The 21,063-nt window shown below is 55.1% G+C and overlaps 1 protein-coding gene across 2 annotated transcripts in view; it reads right to left on the reverse strand.

The window, feature by feature from the left end:
• Positions 1 to 102: 102 nt before the first annotated feature.
• Positions 103 to 21,063, reverse strand: part of LOC122364248 (mucin-17-like) — a 52,126-nt gene continuing 31,165 nt past the window's right edge. The window contains exons 8-20 of one of the 2 annotated variants that reach the window (XM_043334448.1): positions 20,820 to 21,005; positions 17,420 to 17,545; positions 15,814 to 15,953; positions 15,496 to 15,560; positions 14,959 to 15,134; positions 14,361 to 14,585; positions 14,000 to 14,123; positions 13,660 to 13,792; positions 13,121 to 13,441; positions 12,674 to 12,850; positions 12,270 to 12,369; positions 5,541 to 5,741; positions 103 to 5,201 (exon numbers count right to left, since the gene is read on the reverse strand). In XM_043334448.1, the coding sequence (XP_043190383.1) occupies positions 861 to 5,201; positions 5,541 to 5,741; positions 12,270 to 12,369; positions 12,674 to 12,850; positions 13,121 to 13,441; positions 13,660 to 13,792; positions 14,000 to 14,123; positions 14,361 to 14,585; positions 14,959 to 15,134; positions 15,496 to 15,560; positions 15,814 to 15,953; positions 17,420 to 17,545; positions 20,820 to 21,005 (6,315 nt within the window). In that variant the 3' untranslated portion in view covers positions 103 to 860. Of the gene's footprint in view, positions 5,202 to 5,540; positions 5,742 to 6,822; positions 11,239 to 12,269; positions 12,370 to 12,673; positions 12,851 to 13,120; positions 13,442 to 13,659; positions 13,793 to 13,999; positions 14,124 to 14,360; positions 14,586 to 14,958; positions 15,135 to 15,495; positions 15,561 to 15,813; positions 15,954 to 17,419; positions 17,546 to 20,819; positions 21,006 to 21,063 lie in introns of those variants that run through there. The other variant, XM_043334449.1, reaches the window with a different exon arrangement.

Genomic DNA, 21,063 nt, shown 5'->3' on the forward strand with positions numbered 1-21,063 from the left:
CGTGCCGTTACCTTTATGCGTTTCAACCAGCCATGAAGTATGACAACACCGTTTCGTCGTTTTTTGTTACCTCTCGGGCTATCGGATTCCAAACACGTCAGCTTGTGGCTCCCATTTATTGTCAACAACTACAATGCAATCACCATAAAACACAGTCAGTGCCATTACAATTTGCGGCGCGGCAAGCGTCGCTATCACTAAGTAATTGCCATGGCAACCTACCCTGGCAGTTTGGTAACACTGATTGTGGTATCAAACCATAGATCTTGGTCCGTTGGTTTTGCAGTCTAAACTGCAACGAATTGAATCAGACCCAGCGTACCGGGCTGCGATGCGACGTCAACTCAGGGAATGGCATAGTTGCTCTCATCAATGTCATGTACGTGCAACATCTCGTGTGGCAGCCAACATCGGCATAAAATGATAATTGCTAAATATGAACGCGAAGAACACCCGAAAATACGTTTTTGTAGGGTATGAACGATTAGATTCTAACTGATAGGCGCTCTCCTCGCAAAGACATCAGTTGACAAGAAGGAGACATCTTTCTGTATTGTTGGTAGCTCACCTTATCGCCCCTTTGAACAAAAATGCAGTACCTAATTTAGATACGGTGATACCTATGAGAACTGATCAAAATGATCAATGTCCTACTTTCCATTCGCCACATTCTTTCAGTCGCTCCTCTGTCGAATCACACAGTCCGTTCATCGCGTTCATCTATTCGCAAATGATCATTGATGTCACAGTCAACAGACGTATTTAACAACAAGTTTCAGTGTTTGTAGTTCCTGATAGATCAGCCTGCCCTCGGAAGCAGGCTGTCACGTGACACATTCAGCTCCTTGAAAATCGGAGCTTCACAGGAAAGGACTCTCCGTCGAGGAGCCAGTGCTGGCATCTACCGGCGCCTCGGTGCTGCCCTCTAGCGTGGCCGTATCCACCGCCGGTAGACTTCTCACGTAGTCGTCGTCGTAATAGTAATCGGATAGATCGTCATAGTAGAAGTAGTCTCCCTCGAACGGTGGGTAGTCCGTGGTGGAGACGGATCCGCCCGAGTTCGCGGAGCTCGCTGAGCTCTCGTCAGATTTGGCGGAGTCGCTGGCTGCGAACAGCTGCTGCTCCTGCCGGAGAGGCTGTTGGCCACCGTCGGTGCCTGTGCTCACCACGCTGTTTCGGACCGATTCGCCCGACTCCAGCAGGTCAACTGGTCCCCTCTGCTCCGCCTGACGCTGAGCCTGCAGGGCAGCAACCTCGCGGGCGGCCGCCCTTCGTCGAGCCAGCTCCTCGGCTACCAGCTTCTCCTGAGCTGTTCTCCTCTCCAGCTCTTCAGCTATGAGCTTCTCCTGAGCCGTCCGTCTTTCTAGCTCCTCGGCTACGAGCTTCTCCTGAGCTGTCCTTCTGTCCAGCTCCTCGGCCACCAGCTCCTTCTGGGACTCTCTCCTCTTCTCTTCTTCGGCCCTCCTCACAAGCTCTTCTTCCCTCCTCTTTTCCTCTTCAGCCCTCCGGACGAGTTCTTCTTCCCTTCTCTTCTCCTCCTCCGCTCTTCGTACCAGCTCCTCTTCTCTCCTTTTCTGTTCCTCCTGTATCGCCTTCTCGTGCGCCTCTAGTGCCAGCTCGTGCGCTGTTTTGGGTTTTGCGGTGGTGACGGGAGCCTCAGTCGTGGACCTTCTCAAAGCAGGCCTCCTTCTGGACACGACTCGAATCCTCTGCGGTCGCAACGATCGGGGAGCCGCCGTGGTGCCTTGCTGTTCCTCCGCCTTCTCCTCATCCTTGGGCATTTCGATGCGCACCTCGCCAACCGTCTGTTCCCCGCCATCTCGGCTGAGGTCCAGGCGTCTCCGGTTCACCTGCACGCGGCGTGGCGCGCTCGCCAGGAGACGCGGACGGCGAGCTCGCTCGACCCCCTCCTCGAACTGTACCGGGGAGAAGGTTGTGGGCTGTGGCAGCTCAGTCCGCCGCCGCGTGCCCAGCGGTACCAGACGCACGACCTGTTTGTGGATCACGTGCTCTGTGCTGGCCTCGGGTTCAGTGTCTTGGTCAGACTGGTCAGTGAACCCTGTCAAATCGGCTGGTCCTCTCGAAGCCTGATCAACGCCGGGGCCGTCAGCGAAGTCCTGGCTACTGACATCAGATTGTGCGTCAAATGATTGCTCCCGATTGGCGAAAGATTCTCTCCTAGCGGAGGCTTCGGCACCAGGCAGAATGAACGGTTCCTGTGTTCTCAGCTGGAACAGACCCTGTCCTATTTCGTCCAACCGCGCCGTGTCTTCATTTTGATCGCGACCGCGACCGAAACCGGGCTCCACCTGGATAATGGACCTGGCAGAGGTTCCACGAATTTCGTCATCGAATGGTGACGCGATAGTGCGTGCTGTGACATCTTCGATCACTTGTCTGGCGGCGCTGCGCTGGTCTTCAGTCTCTTCTCTTGGCGAGAGCAGCGATGGCAGGCGAGGTCGGAACGTGGGTCTTCCCAGCGGTCTGGGACGCGGATCCGCCTGGTCCGGACGAGGGGATATCCCCGTCCGGGGAGCCGGAGTGGTTCCCAGAAGAGAGCTGAGAGTTGAGCTCTCGATCAGGGTGATTTCTGATGTCTCAGCAACTCCAGGTCGGTTGTTAACGATGAGTCGTCGGTCTCCACCGGGCTGTGAGATCACAGTTCCGCGACCGATGATCTCAGGCGCCGCAGAGCCCGGCTTCCTTCGTACAAACACGGCCTGCTTCTGAATGGTGCGGTTGAAGAGCTCCCGGAGCTGTTCTCGGGTCATGTTGTCTTGCGCCTGGTCGCGAACGAACTGCTCGAAGGCGATTTCAGTGCGTTCGGCAGACGTGGTGGCTGGGAAAGCAGTGGTGATTGCCGGGGGTACAATGGTTCCTCGTCGGATGGATGCAGCCGCCTCGGTGGTCGGAGGATCGGTGATCTCCTGATCCGACTCTACGGAGGGTCCTGCAGTGGCTTCCTCCGTCGATTCCGTTGTTGAATCGACAGGGGATCGGTTGGAGCCTCTACGCAGAGTACTGAAACGGTTCCTTCTGCGTGTTTGGCTGAGACCAGGTCGGCGGAAACGGCTGAGAGCTGAGGATAGTGTCGTCGACTGTACCTGTTCTTCCTCCTCCTGTGCTGGCTGGCTCTCATCCTGAGGTTTTTCTGTGGTAGTGGCGGGGCGGGGCCGAAGTGGCAGACGTCGCCGAGAAGAACCAAACCTCGAGGACTGTCGACGGCGTGCCGCCGCAGAGAGACGCCTGCCGGGAGTGGCGGTCTCCTCCTCTCCACCCTGCTCCTCCCGCTGAGTATCCTCTGGCTCTGCCTCAGTACTCGTTTCTGTGGTTGTAGCGAGGCTCGGTCTCCGCCTTCTGCTGCTTGGTCTCCTCCTCCTGCCAGGTCTTGCCACAGCGAATCGAGATCTCTCAGTGGTCTCGACGGTCGCCGCCTCTGTTGTGGTTTCGGGTACAGCTTCGGTGGTGGTGACATCCTGTTCACGACGGGATGGACGGAAACGCCTGCGCCCAGGGCGTAGTCTGTTCAGCCGAGATTGAGAGCTGAATCGGCGGCTGCCACGGCTTGACTCGACTTCGTTCTCCTCAGCCGTGGTAGCCTCAGTCTCGGGCGTCTCTGTTGTGGTTGTGGTAGTTGGTGTAGTGGTTGTGGTGGTGGCGACAGTTGTTGTGGGGATCGTCGTGGGAACATCGCTCACCAGATTAGCGTCGTCGGTATACTCCGGGTAATCTTCGTACTGTGTATCATCCAGGTACTGGATGTTAAACTGGTCGTCTGCGTATTGAGGCTCTTCAGACTGCTGTGAAGCCGTCTGAGGCAGCCGACCACTGTCCGGCAGAGGACGCAGGGGGCCCAAACGCTGTCTTTGCTGCTCAATCAGTGTCTGGATGGTAGTGGGGCTGAGCGGCGGACGCCATGTGGTGGCCTCCTCCACTTCAGGCTCTGGGGCCTGACTCGGTGACGGGTCAACGAGCTGACTGAACTCCGTGGTCGTCTGCGGCTGGGGGAGTCCCACCGGCTGCCGAGGACGTGGACGGAACGAGCGGATGGTGGCCGGGGTGCGGCGCGGGATCGGTGATGGCGTGGTCGTCACGATCTCCGGTTCCGTCACTGGCTCCGCGGTGGTTACCTCCTGACGCCTCTGGTTCAGCGCGTTCAGGACTCGGATGGGCGGCACCACGCGTCCAGTGGGACGTTCTCCACGATCCCGCGAGCCTCGAGAAGTGGTGGTGTCTTCCGTGACGAAGGGACGCAGAGTGCTGTCTTCGGCGCCTCTGAACCCTTCATCTGCCGATTCCACAGGACGGTACGTGGTGCTCACGATCCGTCGGCCCTGTTCGTCGTCAATGATGACGATGTCTTCGTTGACGTCTCCAGCGATGTCGTACTCGTATTCAGCAACCTCATATCCAGGAGGGATTTCATCCAGGAATGAAACGCCGTCAGAGGTCCCCGCAGGGGTGTTAGACTGCTGACTAGCAACGGACGGCTCCGTGATTCTGCTGGAGTCTTGTCCGAACTGTTGGAAGGGCGAGTTGAAAGAATTGTCGGTGAGTGGCCGGCGCGACTGCTGTCTCAATGACGATGATCCCAGGTTGTCCGTCTGCGTGCGCCGGGACTGTGACCGGAAGTTCGGCCCACGATCGGAGGAGAGCCGCTGCCTCGGTGGACCTCCCGGAATCCGCCTCTCGGCTCCAGGTGCTGCCTCCTCTTCAGCGCTCACCAGTGGGTCCCTCACCAGTGTCTGATCAAACGCGCTGTCGGGCAAGGAACGACCCTCCTTTGCTCTCAGCAGCTTCTTGGCGAGTTCAATCTCAGCCCGTAGCTTGACCAGCTCCTCCGCCGGAATCTCACGCACCGTGCCATCAGGATACTCGAACACGTAGTCGTAGTAATAGTCGTACTCGACGTCTTCTTCGGGAGCTCCCGGTACGCTGGTGTCGAGGTTCGCCTGACTGGTGGGTCGCGGCAGCTGCTGCTCGGAGCCGGTCCTCAGTGATGGGACCGTGGTGGGCGCTGGACGCTCGGTGGTGGTGGCGGTGGGAGTGGTAGTAGTAGTGGTTGTGGTGGTGGTGGTGGTGGTGGTAGTCGGAGGTTCCGTAGTGGTGGTCGGAGGGTCGGTGGCCAGTGGCCGACGCAGACGGTTCGATCCGCGTCCTCTCGTCCGCTGGCGGAAACGATTGCGTGCCGAGCCTCGGTTCTGAAACAGAGGATAGACGGTCAACACACTGCTAAACAGAACTGATGGGGTATAGATACATTTGTTAGTGAAGCAACTCAAGTTCTTCAATTGAATTCTGACCAACTATAAGGTTTTGGGAAGCGGTCGTTCTAGTGAATAACGCACGCCAAATTAATGGTACCGTCATCGAATGGTTTTATGGGGTAGGAATAGGATGATGTTTCACACTGCTTCCTTTCGAGCAAACACTAATCATGAAAATGAAGATTTTCGTTTTGTCTCACGACAAGCTTTCAAGTCTCTTTGCCTTCATCTACAATTTCAGGGAGATCTCAATCTCATCTCACTCTCACTTACCTCAGTTGCTGAGCTCGGTGGCCGGATGGCCACAGGTCTCTGCCGGCGGGTCGATTGCGGCGCGGGGGTCTCCGGCTCGGTCGCAGCGGTCGTGGTCGGTTCCTCGCTAGTGGTGAGACGCGGCGGTAGTGTGGTCGTAAGACGGAACACCTGAGGCGCGCGGCTGCCAGGTCGGCGGATGGTGACGCCTCGGCGACTTCCCTGCAGTCCAGGCATTGGAATGTGATGAACAGATTGCAAACAATCCCCGGAGAAGGACCAGAGATTTGTGGTGGGCATGCACACTGGCGGCGGCCTTTGAGAGTTTGGGATATTTTCCCCATTTAGGTCCGATTTTCATAATTACGCTTATACAAGTGCACAGTAAAAATGAACAGCCGATCATCAATTTCGAAAGGGGTGGCCGAGGTAACTTTTACCTCACTTTGCGGCCGCCAGTGCATGTGTATTCAGCATTGTGTCCTTAGTGAGAGTGGGAAATTTATGGTATGCATAATATTACACATAGTGCGTGTTTTAGTGTATTATTATGTATATTTACATGTTTGCTTATTCATTATCATTATATCCTTTAAGGTTTGTGAGCGGACGTGTGTTGTGTAGTCATTGTGGTGCATAAACGAGCAATTATTATCTTAGCTGCAAACTTTTTTTAAATTCGGTGACCATTGGTTATTGAATAAGGAATGGGGAGATCGATCTCAAATGTGGGCACTGGGCGCTGATGGCGATGCATCGAATGCTAAACGATAAACGTCAGGGGCAGCGGGGATATGAAACACATCAAAAGTTGAAGAGAATTTAAAGGAGCGTTGACAATGCTCAAATCATTTATCGACCAATAATTGACATCCGAAGGATCATAGGGATACGAATGGCGACTACATTTTCTAGGCATGCTTTCCTTCATGCCTACTTTCCTCGCCACGTGCCGTTTACGCCACACTTTTATTATTTATACAGAGACGATCCATCACCCACAAGCCACACTACCAGGATAACAATACAGGGTCAGGCCACAGGTCAACCACCCTGTCCCCCACCAGGTCAACTCAGGCGTATCGGTATAGTCGGTGCAGTCAGCGTGTCTTTGTACAAATGCCAGTCGTCACTTGGCGTGGGATTGCGTGTGTGAGAGACCAATACGGGTCTGCCGCTTCAATGGACGATCGGACACTTACTTGTTGAACTCGTAGAGACCATTGGCAGGATCGTCTTCCCCGGATCTCATAATTCTAGTCGCCAGTCGGTTCATGGTCAGGGCGTGTTTGGTTTAGAGTACTTTGACGGTTTCGCTTGTATATTGGATTATCTTCACACACATCATCCAACATGATTAGCTCGCGAAAGCGCAGTCACGAAGGCTAGAAACAACATGGATTGACCACGGCACATGAGACACACTTCACTCTTAACAGAACAACAAACAAAGGAGTAAATACACGAGCTATCATCATACATCCTGAGCACGCTTGGTTGACATCTCGAGGGAAAACATTGAGCATTGTTTACATCGGACCCATCGGATATGCGTGACGATGATCACATACAACTCTCGCTCGCTCGCTGAACCTATTCTAGCCGCTCGAACGCGCGCAATGCAAATTCTGATCTCCTAAAGGGTTTCGTGAATATCTTTGTAAAAGAGTGACGCTTTTAGAACCCCACGGGGAAATGGTGCATTACCTATGTAGGGGCCAAAGAATCATTGGAAACCAGGAAATAGCAAGCGGTAACCAGGGCCTTCTTCTGGGCGAAAAGCCAGTTCCATGACCTGCACGCCTGTGACTCAGTTTACGACACGGTTCAGCTTCACGCAGCTCTACATTCAACTCTTTCAACATCTGCTTGAATAAATGTCCATTTGATCGTCACAGGGCTCAAGCACACTTGGGTTCTTTTTATGCGTTGCTGTTTTTCCTCACTTCTTTCTCCCATCCAGCACGGTTTTCATTTATTTGATCCTGATCTAGCAATGCACTGTTCATTCAACGCAGCAGCATCACTCCACGACGCATTCACGCACAAATTAAATAACTTCGAATCTCTGCGCAGTTACTCCTCTTCAGCCTCTGCCGAGCCCAATTGTACCGATACAACAGTTCTATTCTTCCGCAGGCGCTCGTCGACCCAATCACACCGTCCTTCGTACTGGCTGACCACACTGCTAGGACGTCCATCTTGCCTGAGAGCACCCTTATGACGTCACATTTCTACTCTGGTCTCCAGCCAGGATGGCCCGCTCTCAGAGCCACCGCAGCAGCAGCGCGGCGCCCGCCGCCAACGTCCAGCAGAGCAGTCCTGGCGAAGCTGCCGGAGCTGAGTTGGAGATGAACGTCTTCCTCTTGAAGAGGCTGTCCGGATCCCTGTACCGAGGCGTGACGGTGGAGTAGGCCAGCACTTCCTCCTGGTCTAGCAGACTCTCCTTGGGATCCTGCCCGGCCGCGCTGGGGTCACCGCTAGATGCCAGCACTGCCGGCGGCTTGTTCAGCAGTGAGGAGCTCTGAGCTCCATCGTGGCTGTGGTCAGCATGGTCGGCATGATCATCGTGATCGTGATGGACGTGCTCCTCAGCTTCTTCCAGTGGTGATTCCTCAACATCTACCTCAGTCTCTCCACGAGGCAGAGGCGACGTAGGCCGTGCCGAATCGTCCGCCCACATGGTGAAGAGCGCCTCAACGGGAGAGACGGACGGCTTGGGCGAGGTGATTCCCCCGGCTGGCGGGGCCTCCTGCTCTGAGGAGACGCTGACCTTCACGGAGACGAACGAATCTCCGCCAGCAGCGGCGGAGGCCGGGGGTGGCAGGGTGGCGGCAGTGATGATCACAGCACCATCGGAGCCAACAATGACGGGACGCTGCGTGGTAATCGAGGGACCGACGATGAACACGCGTCCGCCGCGGTTGGAGCCAGGCGCTTCGGCAAGAGACTCTGAGTCGGAGTCTCCGCTGGATTCTGTGGTCTCCTCGACAGCAAAGTCGTCATCAGAAGAAGACTCCTGGTTGAACTCTGTGGCGTAGACGGTAGGCGCCTCAGTGAGCTCGTCAAACTCATCAGCCTCTTCAACAGACGAGACGTCCTCGGCAGCTACAACAACGGGGCCGGCCTCTTCAGCCACATCCTCAGCACTCTCTTCTGTAACATCTGCTGCTGCATTGACGGCTTCCTCAACCGTCGAATCGATCTCCGTGTCGACATCAGCGACCTCCTCTGCGACTCCTGCCTCCACGACTTCTTGAACCTGCTCAATTGTCTCCTGAATCTCCTCCAGGGCCTGTTCTGCCTTCTCAGTAGCGCTGTCTGCGGCGTCAACTTCGCTCTCAGTGTGTGGCGCAGGGCCGTGAAGCGTCACAGACGTGGTGGCTACGATCACTTCGGCCACTGCGCCGCCCTCAGTTGTGCTCTCTGTCGTGATGGTGGCCAGAGCACCGGACTCGGTGGCGGCCGTCGGCTGCTCAGTGGCGGACGCTTCGTCAGTGGATTCTCCCGCCTCCTCTGCCGATGTCTCAGTGGCGGGCTCTTCAGTGGCAGTGATTTGTTCCTCCAGAGATGATCTCAGCTGCTCCACCAGGCTCTGCACATCCGGCTTCTTGTTTTCACGCGACTTGACCAGTTCGGAGAGGCTGAGACGCGGCGCGGACGGTCGCTGTCTGAACAGAGGTCGGCGGGTGACGGGATCGGGGATGTCTCCGTTGACACGTCGAGCGACGAGGCCGGGCGGCAGTGGCAGGCCCGAGGACTCAGTCGGAATTGGCTCGATCTCCGTGGTGGTAGTGGTGCTGGCAGTGCTGGTGGTTGTCGTGGTGCTAGCCGTCGTCGAGGGCTCCTCGGGTTCCTCGGACGGTACCGGCAGGGGCGAGATGAACGGGTTTGGTCTTCTCTCGCTGCCAGCCAGACGGTCCCTCAGACTGCTAGTGCGCCGGCTGCTCGGAGGTCTGAAGGGGAAGGGTCGTGGCCGCGGCGGGCCATCATCCGGCTGCTGACTGCGGAGCTCGAACACCGTCTGTCGGTGAATCTCCTGTTCAGCCGGGTCAACCTCCTCCTCCTGTTCGGCCTCAGTGGTGGTCTGAGCTGCGGTGGCAGTCTCAGTGGTAGTTGTGGTGGTCGTGGTCGTGGTGGCCTCGGTCTCAGTGGTCTCCGGGCGGCGGCGGCCAGCCAGGAGAGGGCTCGGTCGCTGCCTGTTGCGGGCCAGAGGATCGGGTCTCTGGCGTCGGCCAAGCAGTCCCGGACGCCTTAGCTGAAGGCCTCCAGTGGCATCTTCATCCTGTTCCTCAGCATCAGGGGTGGTCTCCTCAGCAGTAGCGGCTGGCCTCAGCCTGAAAGGCGGTCGCTCTGGCTGCTCCTCTACAGTCTCTTTTGCGGTGGCCTCAGTCGTTGTCGTAGTCGGTCTCTGCCGGCGGAGAGAAGGCCTGCCTGGACGGAGCGGTCTCCTGTCAAACCTTCCCGGCCTTCCGGGGCGCCCCAGTCTCTGAGCTGTATCGGGCGCGACTTCCTCCTGCTCTTCCTCCGCGATGATGGAGGGCTCGGTGGGCTGGACGGCATCGGGCAGCGGCGGGAAGGTGTTGGAAGCCTGGCGACCGGTCGTGGAGATGGCTGCCAGCTCTTGTTCCGTTATCTGAAGCTCTTCGGGCTCTTCAGGAGCGGGGCGCACGACTGGCCTGCCGCGACCTCTGGTGCGGAAGCGACCGCGACCCCTGCCGCGCAGATTCGTAGACTGACCGGGCAAGACGAACCGTGCCGAACCGCGCTCTGTGGTGGAAGTCAACTCCACGGCCTCTGTGCTCTGTTCGGGTGCCTCCTCTTCCTCCACCACCTCCGCTGGGGTTTCCTCAGTCGTCGGGCGACGCTGGCGGAGTCTGTTCCTCCTGCCACCTCCGCGGAACCGCCGTCCTCCAATCCTCTGGGGCGCGGGTGCGGGCGCCACTGTGGCGGGCGCCGGGGTGGGCTCAGTCTCCTCTTGGGCGTCCACGGGGTCCTCAGTGGGGATTCCTCGGCGTCGGCTGGTCAGGCGGCGTCCGGACGTCACGCGTCGCCTTCCCGGACGGTTGAACCTGCTGGACCCCCTGACGAAACCACGGCTGGGCGTAGCTGTCGACTCTGTGACCTCGACTGGCTCCTGAGGCTCCGGGGCAGAGGTGGTTACCTCCTGGGGTGGCACGGTGTCGGCCCTCTCCGTCAGCAGGTTGGACACCTCAGGGGCGGGCTGCGGCGTGGTGGGTCCCTGAAGAAGGAGCTCCTCTGGACGATCATCCACGGTCACCTCATTCTCGCTCAGCTCTGGCAGCTGGCTGGTGGGGGGCTGTGTGGTTTCCGTGATTACCTCCTCTGCGTCGCCACGAGGCCGCTTCAGTCGGATCACCCTCACCCTTCGCTGATCATCAACGCTCTGGTTTACCTCTTCCGAGTTCTCAGTGGGACGACGCACACGGACACGAATACGCGGGGGTCGCACAGATTCCACAGTGGGCGGGGGCGGGGGCGGCACAGTCTCAGTCGGGGTCTCCACAACGTCAACACTGGTGTCAGTGGGCACAGCGAACAACAGGTTCGTGTCGCGAGTCGCGGCGTCCAGGTCGGTTAGTTGGTTGGCCTCTACAGAGCCGTCGCTAATGTCCGAGTTAGCGGGCGCGCGTCCAGCGAAAGCGTTGAGCAGGACGAGAGCCGGATCGGCGGTAGCGTCAGGTCGTGAGTCCGTCACCTGCGAACCGAGGATCGGGCGGCGCGTCAGACTTTTGGCGCCGCGCTCTGGTCGGCCGGTCGGTAGCTGATACCCTCGAGGAGATTGGCACTCTGAGCAAACCAAGGAGGGTCGATTGGCTGGCTTCGCTAGGCGTTTTGCTTCAGCGTGAAGGAGCAAATCGGATCGTTAATTATTTTCTTCGATTAAATATCGAAGCAGTTTTGTCTCAGTTCTGTTGAATTTAGTTCGATTTCTATTCAGGGGTCAAGTGATTCTGTGTTTTGGATCGTTCAGCAATCTATGAAGCTCATGATTTGTGTGCCGGCCTCCAGTTGGGTTTTCAGCTCCGAACTCGACCGATATTGGTCGCAGCCGGGCCTTGGAAGGGCAGGTAACCATGGCAACCGAGACCGCCTCAAAATCCCGACCCACTACAGGCAGGCCATCTAGCGGCGTGTTCTTTGACTGACCCAATCACTCGGAAGCGGATCATCGCTGCGGTGCTTCCAAACACCGTGCGAGGATCCGCGCCGCGAGGAGCGGTCGACACGCCATCTATTGTAAGCGTTAGTTGAGTTGCCACACCACCGCCCCTTCCGAAACCCGACCGATTAGACCACATACTAATCTAGACTAGCGGTACTATATGTCATATCAACGTGCGGCATATCACCAGAACAAGGCACGCGCATCCCTCAACCTCGCTTTGACATCGGGCTCCTCATACAGTCCCCAGGCCAGGAGGGCATAAATAATCGTCTCTGGAAAGGCGACAGTCTCTCCATTTCATATTCAGTTTAGATGCTAAAGCACCCCCACTGTCTATTGTCTTTCGTCATAGAAGCGCTTTTCAGAACAGTATGGTACACCCCAGCGTGTCATTTGTCAAGTTGAGAACATCCTATCCGAGGTCTAACCAGTCTTATGGCTTGGCGTCTGAACGTCTCAAGCGCCCGGTCGCTATGAAGCACATTTTCGCGGCAGATTTTCATTCACACGCTAACCCGATCAAGCAAGTTCAAGGCCTCTTCACAGCAGAGTTCACTAACCTGAGGTCGGCCTCGCCGGGATGGGAGTCGCTCCGGAGCTGGGGCACCTTCCAGAGGAGGCACCGGAGTAGTGGGACGACCGCGGCGCAGCGTCACGTATCTGGAATGAGCGTTCGCCTACGTCAACATCCTGATCCTTGAGATATCTGGAAAAGTCTTCTTCTCCGATAAGCATTGTTACGTTGACACCAACGACCAATGACCAGAATGTCATGAGATCCTGAGAGACAAAGAGCCTACGATATCCATCACGGGTCGAATTGCCAACCGAGAAGGGAGAACACAACCATCAAATACCTCACTGAAGGTCGACTTAGACTTAGTTCACGAGCAAAAACACGTCCGTTCTCAATATAACAGTGGCATCCGATCTCGACTAATGTCCACCCAGTTGTCGCACTCACTCTCTGCCAGTGTCCGGGTCCACCTCTCCCCGCTGTTCCTGCTCAGCCGAGGCAGCCGCCGGTGAGCCCCGCTGCCTGTTCAGGGTCACGTAGCGACGCTGACCGGGTCCAGAGACCGACTCCTGCTCCTGGGCGGTGTCCTGCTCCTGAATAGTGGGCTCAGTCGGCCTCGACTCCCTGCGAAGGACACGAGCGAGGTATTAGAGTTTGATAGGTATCAGATGATGGCTACTGGGACGAGTCATCGAGGGTCAAGGAGCTCAATCCAGAGATTGCAATATCGGGATCAAGATGTCGGACTCTCGCCTCCCGATGGGATCATCGATCCTAATCCCGAAATGCCGCCAACCCCAGAAGAAAATGAGATATCATTTCACTAGTGCAGTGCTTGCATTTTGGCGATCCCTCTCGACCGGAGATGACTCAGTGGCCACGGGCAATGTCTACCTGTTGCGCTGGATGCTGGAGTACTGTGGTCGTCGGCGGGCGTTCGGCCGTCCGCCAGACGTCACCTCGACCTGCTCTTCCTGCTGACTGCGGGTCGGGGTCGGACGACGCCGACGGGCGTTCGACCGAGAACCGGGCGTGACCTCGACCTCCTCCTGCTGGGGTGTCGGAGGACGGCGCCGGCTGGAGGTGCCCGTCCTCAGCCGAGTGCGCGAGTTGGTGCGCGAGTTGGTGCGCGAGTTGGTACGCGAGTTAGTACGTGAGCTGGTGTCCTCCGAGGTTGTGGTCGTCGGGCGACGGTCACGAGCAATCGACGTGTACCTGTATGGAAGAGAATCCGAAAGTTAGCCACATGGATAGCTGTCTATGACCAACACAGTCCGGGCTTGCCTAAAACCCAACCATCATCATCATCACCATCATCATCAGTCGTATGGCGACGGACGTCCATGCGGCAACTTTCGACAACTTTCAACAACTTTCGACTCTGTTATCATCAGTAGCAGCTCTATGACGCTCAAGCCAGGCCCGACACCCACCTCGGTGTGCTGGTCTCCCGCTGGGGCGTCTCTCCGACGATCTTGTTGAGCGTCTTCCTGGTCTTCTCGCTGATCTGCGGGGAAGCAGGATCGCTGTCGCCCTCCAGAAGCTTCTTCACGCCCTCGACACCGCCTGGAAGAAGGGATTTGTACCGGTTAGATCATGGATGCATATTTCCTTCAGAAATTGTCCCATGCAAGAGACGGTCGCTAGTCGCAAAAGTGCTAGTGATCTCTGCAACTACGAGCATGATTCGTATGACTCGAAATTCGAATGACTAGTCGCCGAATGTGTTTGAGGATTGGATTCAAGGACTGACGTAAAGGTGAGGTAACTTACCGATTCTCTGGATGAGCTCAAGGATCTGTTTCAGCTCCGAGGGGTCTGACTCTTCCTCCTGGGGTGCCGCCGATCCGGCCTCAGTCTTGGCCACGGAACTGCCGCCACGAGAGCCGCCGAGCACCTGGATGGAGAACATCGTCAGACTCAGTACACTGTGTTCACGAACGACATTCGAACCATCTATGTGCGAAATTTTTATCCGCTTTCGAAACCTAGAAAAGCGACCAAGATACTTATCAACTGAGACACTCCCCTTAACATGCTTCAGCAAGCCCCAGAGCTCAGCATGATTCCCACTATCTCATTGGTGGTTGCAATGGTGGCCTACTGTTTAAAAGTGTGGTAAATATCGTCTTACCTCCTGCGCCGCGGGCTGACCGCTGACAGGGACCGGCAGATCCGCTCCCAGACCACTGTCGGGGAAATCGAGGTCCAGCGGTGGCAGGTCGGCAGGATCGTAGTCCTCGTAGTACTCATCCAGCGGGTCTTCAGTGACAGTGCCGGGGGCGAGCGACGGACCCACGCCAATCACGGGCTCCTTAGTGGGCGGGAACGTGATGGACACGACCTCCTTGACCGCAACCTGTCGGGAGAGGCAAACGCGGCGTGTTAATAAATGTCAGCAGGATTAATTAGCAGTCGCAATTGCTAAGCGTTGAGCGATTTCTAAATTTTTCTGGACTCTATGATTAAAGCTAGCAAGATGCGTGATATGTGATTGATCATGGAGTCATTACAAATTACGATGGAACTAATGCGCCACATTTGTACTAAAAACTTGTTCAATGTCTTCCGGGCGGTCCTGGCACTAAACGACCAGAAACCGGTTCAAATATGCTTCTTGAGTGACCACCAGTGATCCAAGCCCTGATGGCATTGTCCACTGGAAGTCGTCATCGACACATTCTCATGAGTTTCTACCGAGGGAGCAGCGCGATGACCTCCAGCACACTGACCTTGCACTTGACATTTCTGGGGAAGTCACAGGCGTCCGTGCGTCGGTTGAAGAGCAGACCCGAGGGGCAGGTGAAACTGTGCGGAACGACGCCCAGGGGTCCTCCGGCCAGACACCAGAAGTACTTGTTGCACTCCTCCGGATGGGGGAAGAAGCCCTCACGCTTACAGCTGAAGTCTGTCGGAAGACGGGGCAGAAGGTGAAGTGAGAATGAAGGTGAATGTCATGTGGAAGAACAGCTGGTCTGGCTGCATGGATGGCCATGGATTGCATGGGTTGGAAGGCAGCATATGGTTTGATAAGCTACTACTTTTGCAGTTTTTCATTTCAGTAACGACTTTGTATCGTCCAGCGATATGACTGCCATGGTCTTTTCGTCGCTTTGTTCGTCACAATCCTCGGATATCAACACCGATATCGTGGCCGTTGATAAGTCCCTGATCTATCAAGCTGGCACGTCGTAGCCAAATACAGTCCACATGGTCGATCTATGTAGGTTCAAAGCCGTCAGAACCGTTTGGAATTGAATTTGACCTACCTGCTCCAGGGTCGGGGGTGGCGGGCGGTGGCGGAGTCGGTCCCTTGGCCTGCTTCGGTGGGCTCCTGCAACATGGAGACAGAACAAATGGTCAATTAAGCTGGCCACTGGCAATTCTTGCATGTCGACTTTAGACTACAAACAGGAATTATCGGTTTAGTGGGTCAAACATACCACAGTTTTCCGGCAAACAGCACAGATGATCCATTATATTCCAACCAAGCTGTGCGTTCGCTGACAGAACAACCCTGGTGCATACCTATGTCCTTATATCGACTTGATGCCTCCCAAACAAGCAAACATGAATCAAAAACTCACCCGGGCGCCGGTGCCAGGTAGGCCTCCTTGGCTGCCTCAATCAGCGGATACGGCTTGCCGGAACAGCGGCCGCGGAAATCGTCGTTGTCGATGGACCAGAACATGATGCCTCCGAGGTGGTTGTCGCGCACGTACTCAGCCTGTGGAGAGAAGACGAAGTCAGCGGTTGAATGGTACGGACAGCTTTTGTCAGCGGTAAGCTGGTGGCTAAACACGTGATTTTCTCTTCCATTTTCTTTCATTTGATTATGCATCGATATGCGCAAATAGACTCCCTCGTGAAGGTTTTATAGACACACTGAAGCACGTGCGGGTTGAAATCACAGCTGAGTGTCGTTGTCTGCTGTCTGGAATCAGCACCGCTAAAGCAGCACCTTTTGATATAAAGCCAGGCGCCAGCTTCCAGCAGCGTCGCGAGCATCATCTATGATCTAAATCCCCTCTTCATACGATACGGGGCTTATGCTCGGTCATTTAAAACGACATGGTGCTGCATTGTCCCTGCTCAGTGCTCAGTGTTAAATACGGACGTAACCTTCGGTCGTTTTTGGTATGACAAAGCTGCGGTCCCGTGTTACAAGAAGTCAGAAGCCTTTGAAGCCCACGGGTCTCAGAGAATGTGTCATCAGACATCTACGTAGACCAACTTTCAGGCCAACACGGCATTCGGTCTTATCTGTAGGTCTCAAGCTTTCGTCACTCAATCAATAATCAGAGCCTTGTCAAAGACTAGAAAGTTCAAACATAGCTTACATATCCTGTTATCAATAAGAGACCGGAGACATATCACAACATTAAACCGCCCACATTGTCCGGCAGTCATGTCTAAGAGTTTTGGCCCAGCGTTCTCCGCCAGTCGTGACTGCAGCTCAGTAGTTTGTTTTCTCCTCCGTGACGCTCGGCGGTTTTCGTGGCCAGTTCGCCGCCCGTACGGCCGGTTCAGCCATTTGATTTCCACTGCTTTGACCACAGTCCGGTGGTTTACGAGTCTGCTCGCGCGAAAATCCCCGCAATGGCATTCCCAAAGTCCGGAACGTTTATCACATCGGGCTTTAGTCCCCGCCATTTCACATTCCGCGAATTTCCTAGCGAGCTGAATCCCGAAGCTATCAGAAGCTGTTTGTTCGCTTTCATTAAGTTATTTTTTTTCATTATTTTTCATTTATTTCATTTATTTTTTATCATTTCATTTTTATTATATCATTTCATTTATTTTTTATTTTCATTACGCGTTAGCGTAAACTCTCGCCTAGAAAAGCGAACATCGTGTACCGTTCAGATCCAGTGCCAACTATCTGCGATCCAACTTTCTCTGTTGAGGCCGGCCCAAGGCCGGTTTTTCATTCTCGTTCTGTCTGCACGGTAGGTATAGTAAAGCCGCGAACTTTCTTCAAACAGCGATTATCTCGTCTCTCTTTCTCCCTCTCCCTCTCGCCTCCCCCTCTCTCTCTCTCTCCTAGGGAGAGTGTCAGCGTGGTGTCGCACTTGTTCTCAGTACAAATCCGACTCAGAACTGGCGATGCGAGCTGATAAGATCTTTAGATAACGGGAGACAGACTGTAGGAGTGCCGAGCAGAAAATAAGTACGAACTGCACTGATTCTCACCTTTTTGCGTACGATGAATTCGTCGTCGTATCCGACCCACTGCTTGCCCTTGGTGGCGTAGGGTCCCATCTCCTCCGGGTAGGGACGGTACACGCTCCACTCGTCCACGGCGACATTCTCGCAGATCTAAGGACATGAGAAAACAACGGTTATAGTGTGGACTTTCAGACAGACTCTGGAGACGCCGCTCCACTCGTCAACGGCGACGTTCTCGCAGATCTGAGGGACAGAGAGGTGACATCGGTGAGCAAATCCAGATAGAATCTAGAAATACGTTAACAGGTCTGAGGGCACCGATACGACAGCGGTTATTGCAAGCACTTTCAGACAGAATCTAGGGGCATTCTCGCAAGTTTGTAGGGAAAGGGATAACACCGGTGTGAGGGGTCATGCTCATTCAAACAGACTCTTTGTCTTGTACAATAAACTTGAGTTATTATCGTCATTTTACTATGTTTCAAAGTCTCGACGAATGACGTATAGGCTGAGAAACGGAAGAAGTAAAATCTATCGGCACATCCGGTTCAGACCGATGTCATTTCGACATTTGTGATTAACAGGGAAACATATCGCTAACTTGAGAACGTCATATCTGCACTTATTTGGGTAGGTATAACATGATCCCAAGCGGTCCTGAGAATGAAAAGAAACTGATCACGAACAACAAACTTACGTAACCAGCAACCCGCACAATTAATCCCAAATGCAACGTTCACATCCATTACACTGCACGACCGCATGCAGCGCTTACGTCGTTTGTCACAACCCCTGGAGCCTGCCGAGCGGCGTGGGAAATGGGCGGGCGTGACCCCTGAGCCGGAAGTTGGTGTCGCTTGACCTCGGGGTCACCATCCACCGATCACGGAGTGCAGGCCGCCGATCACGAGCTAGCGATCACGAACCGTTTCCTAGTTGGTATACTCAGCTGCGCAGTCCGCGCTGCAATCTGTGCTGGGGAATTTAGTCTCATGTTTTGACTTCACTTGAGGGGGCGTTCTAACTTCGCATAACAGGACGATGCTTTGCAATATTCCACCGAGCTGTCGAAGGAATTAAGCGGCTCGCTATGTGCTACATTTTATTTAACCGTTCTTTTCGTCGCATCATTTGAATGACAGGACATTTCCTTATTGCATCGACTATGTACACAAAACACGGAATTTGATGCTTGGATTCGACGTTCCGGCGTGTTTTGACGCAGCGTCGTCGCCCACGAGGGACCATCCACTGTACGTGCCGCAGCTCACAGCTCTGTAGCAGCGCCTTGCGCCTCCTGTCTGCACCGGAACAGAGCCGATCTCACTTTCACACCAAGGCCTATCCGGCGGGGCCGGATGTGACCGACCTCTGAGGCGCTCCCGTGACCCCGCCCTGACCTGCCGGGGGCACTTGTGGGTGTCCCGAGTCTAGGGGGAGCGGCGGACTCGGCGGCAATCGGCTCTCTCTCTCTCTCTCTCTCTCTCTCTCTCTCTCTCTCTCTCTCTCTCTTTCTTGTTCTCTATCTCCTTCTCGAACAGCATCTACTCACTCCATTATGGTTATGAAGCGTTTTTGCGTTTCAACAGGAACATCATTGCTCCTCGAACATTGGACATCATTAGCATCATGATGAGCATCATTAGCAGGAACATCATTGACTGTATGAACCAAATTAGTAATTAGCACGCTCTCCAGAATTTGAATAGGTTTCTTTTGGTCCATTTGAATCGGTTTCTTCTATCTTCCGTAGATGAATGGATAGGATGCTCAGCTCTACCTAACATAAACGATCATGTGTACTGTGTAGGTACTCATTAATTCCTTAAACGCGCTCTAATATTGAATGGGTGTCCATAGATGGATGTTGGGGTGTTCCGCACTACCCAAACAGAATCGATTAGTCTCCTCATTCCTCAATGACCGACCCATTCATCTTTTCGTTATGTAATCTCCTGTCCTGTCGGATGTCTGTTCCTTCCCCCGCGGGGACGCGTCAGCTACAAATGACCACCAGTCGCTATGTCCCAACATACCTAACGTCAAATTCCGTCATGGTGTGCGAGGTGCCAGCTCGAGCTTTGAGCTGCACCCCGCGCTGCGACAGCCCTCAGGGCGCGGCGGGCGGCTGCGCGTGCGAAAAGGTTTCACTTTCAGCGGCCGGTGTGGCGTGTGCCCCCGGCCGGCCGAGCCGGGCGCGCCGCGCGCCGCGCCGCGGCTAGGACGGGGGCTAGTTTCTCTCTGTCGTCATCAGCCTACGGCGTCTGCTCGACGATGTGAAACTCTCAATTAGAATGCGGCTCCGAGAGGCGCGGACGCCCAGGAAGGTGAGGCGATCTTAGGAGGTCAGACGGGGTTCCGGATGCGCCGGTTTTGACTCGGCTCGAGGCCAGCCGGGGTGGGGTGGGGTGCTTCAAATGGGCAGCTGTGGTGTGCAAAATGAGGCCTCGCGCCCAGTAGCGGCATGGAGATCGGGCGGAGCATGGCGTGAAGCTGCTCTGGAACTGGCACAGGTCCGGTGCAGACCACATTAGCATAGATGCTCTCAGCTCTCTGCATTGTCATTTCAATCGGTGCGTTCGATTTTGGTCACTGCTTGACTGGACTTTCCTTGAGTGGGATCTATAAACATGGGAATGACAAGCATGCTGGAAAGCTCAGACATGTGAGCGGAAAGTGAGACGTCATCGTTCCGTGTTTTTGGAATCACCCGTGCGCGCACTAACTTTACCTAAAAGGCTAAGTGCAGAAAAGTCACCGCGGTAAGGCATACCGCTAACATCTTGCACGCATGGCTATCTGCTTGGTATGCGAGCTGGACATTCGTGTTTACGAGATCCCGTGCTCGCCCTAAGCGACAACTTTCTACGATCTCCGCCGTAAGAGGCATCAGCTATTCTGTCCACGTGCGCTGAGCACATTTCTCCGCGACAATCTCCGGTGGAATGGTAAACTCGGGCTGTGATTGGTCGACGCTGGTGCTTCTGCAGTCGGCACTCGGCGAGAACAGAATGTGCGTGAGACATCGTCGGTCATGCAAGAATGTCTCCGAAAAGCCGCTCCATTGTTCACGACACAGGAACGCGGATGTCGCTACTTAGGACGGGTTCATGTGATGGGTGACTGAGGATCCTGCCGCCCGGGAAAACGGCCGAACGAGCGTCGAGCAGGTGCATTAAATCCTCGAATTCTCGACGTACGCTGGTCGAAAATGTGGCCAGCTCGCGCGGAATTCTACTCATCGATTTCACTGTAGACGAGGTGACGCCTATACCGGTCCGTTTCCCTTTCTGCTTAAGAATTACGAGTATCGCAGACTTGTCAATATCATTAGCATTAGTAACTTGAAAAATAACACAAATATCAGCCCCTTCGGCGCCCGTCACCGATATACCTACTCCATAGAAGCCTGAAGCCAACTCACCTCGTAGAAGCTGAGATAGCCCTCCTCCTTGGTGTATTTTCCCTTCAGTCCGGGGCTCTCGGCAGCCGCCTGCACGCCGCTGAAGTTCTCATCCAGCAACGTGTAGGACCTGCCGTACGTGGGGATGCCGACCACTAGCTTCCTGCGCTCGGCGCCCAGCTTCAGGTAGAAGCGCACCGTGTAGTCCTGTGGGAGAGACATGGGTTGGTAACAGTTCATGATGGGCAGTAGGGAACGACAGTGA

Source organism: Amphibalanus amphitrite, unplaced genomic scaffold (assembly GCF_019059575.1).
Source record: "Amphibalanus amphitrite isolate SeventyFive unplaced genomic scaffold, NRLGWU_Aamphi_draft 000664F_arrow, whole genome shotgun sequence".
Taxonomy (NCBI): domain Eukaryota; kingdom Metazoa; phylum Arthropoda; class Thecostraca; order Balanomorpha; family Balanidae; genus Amphibalanus; species Amphibalanus amphitrite.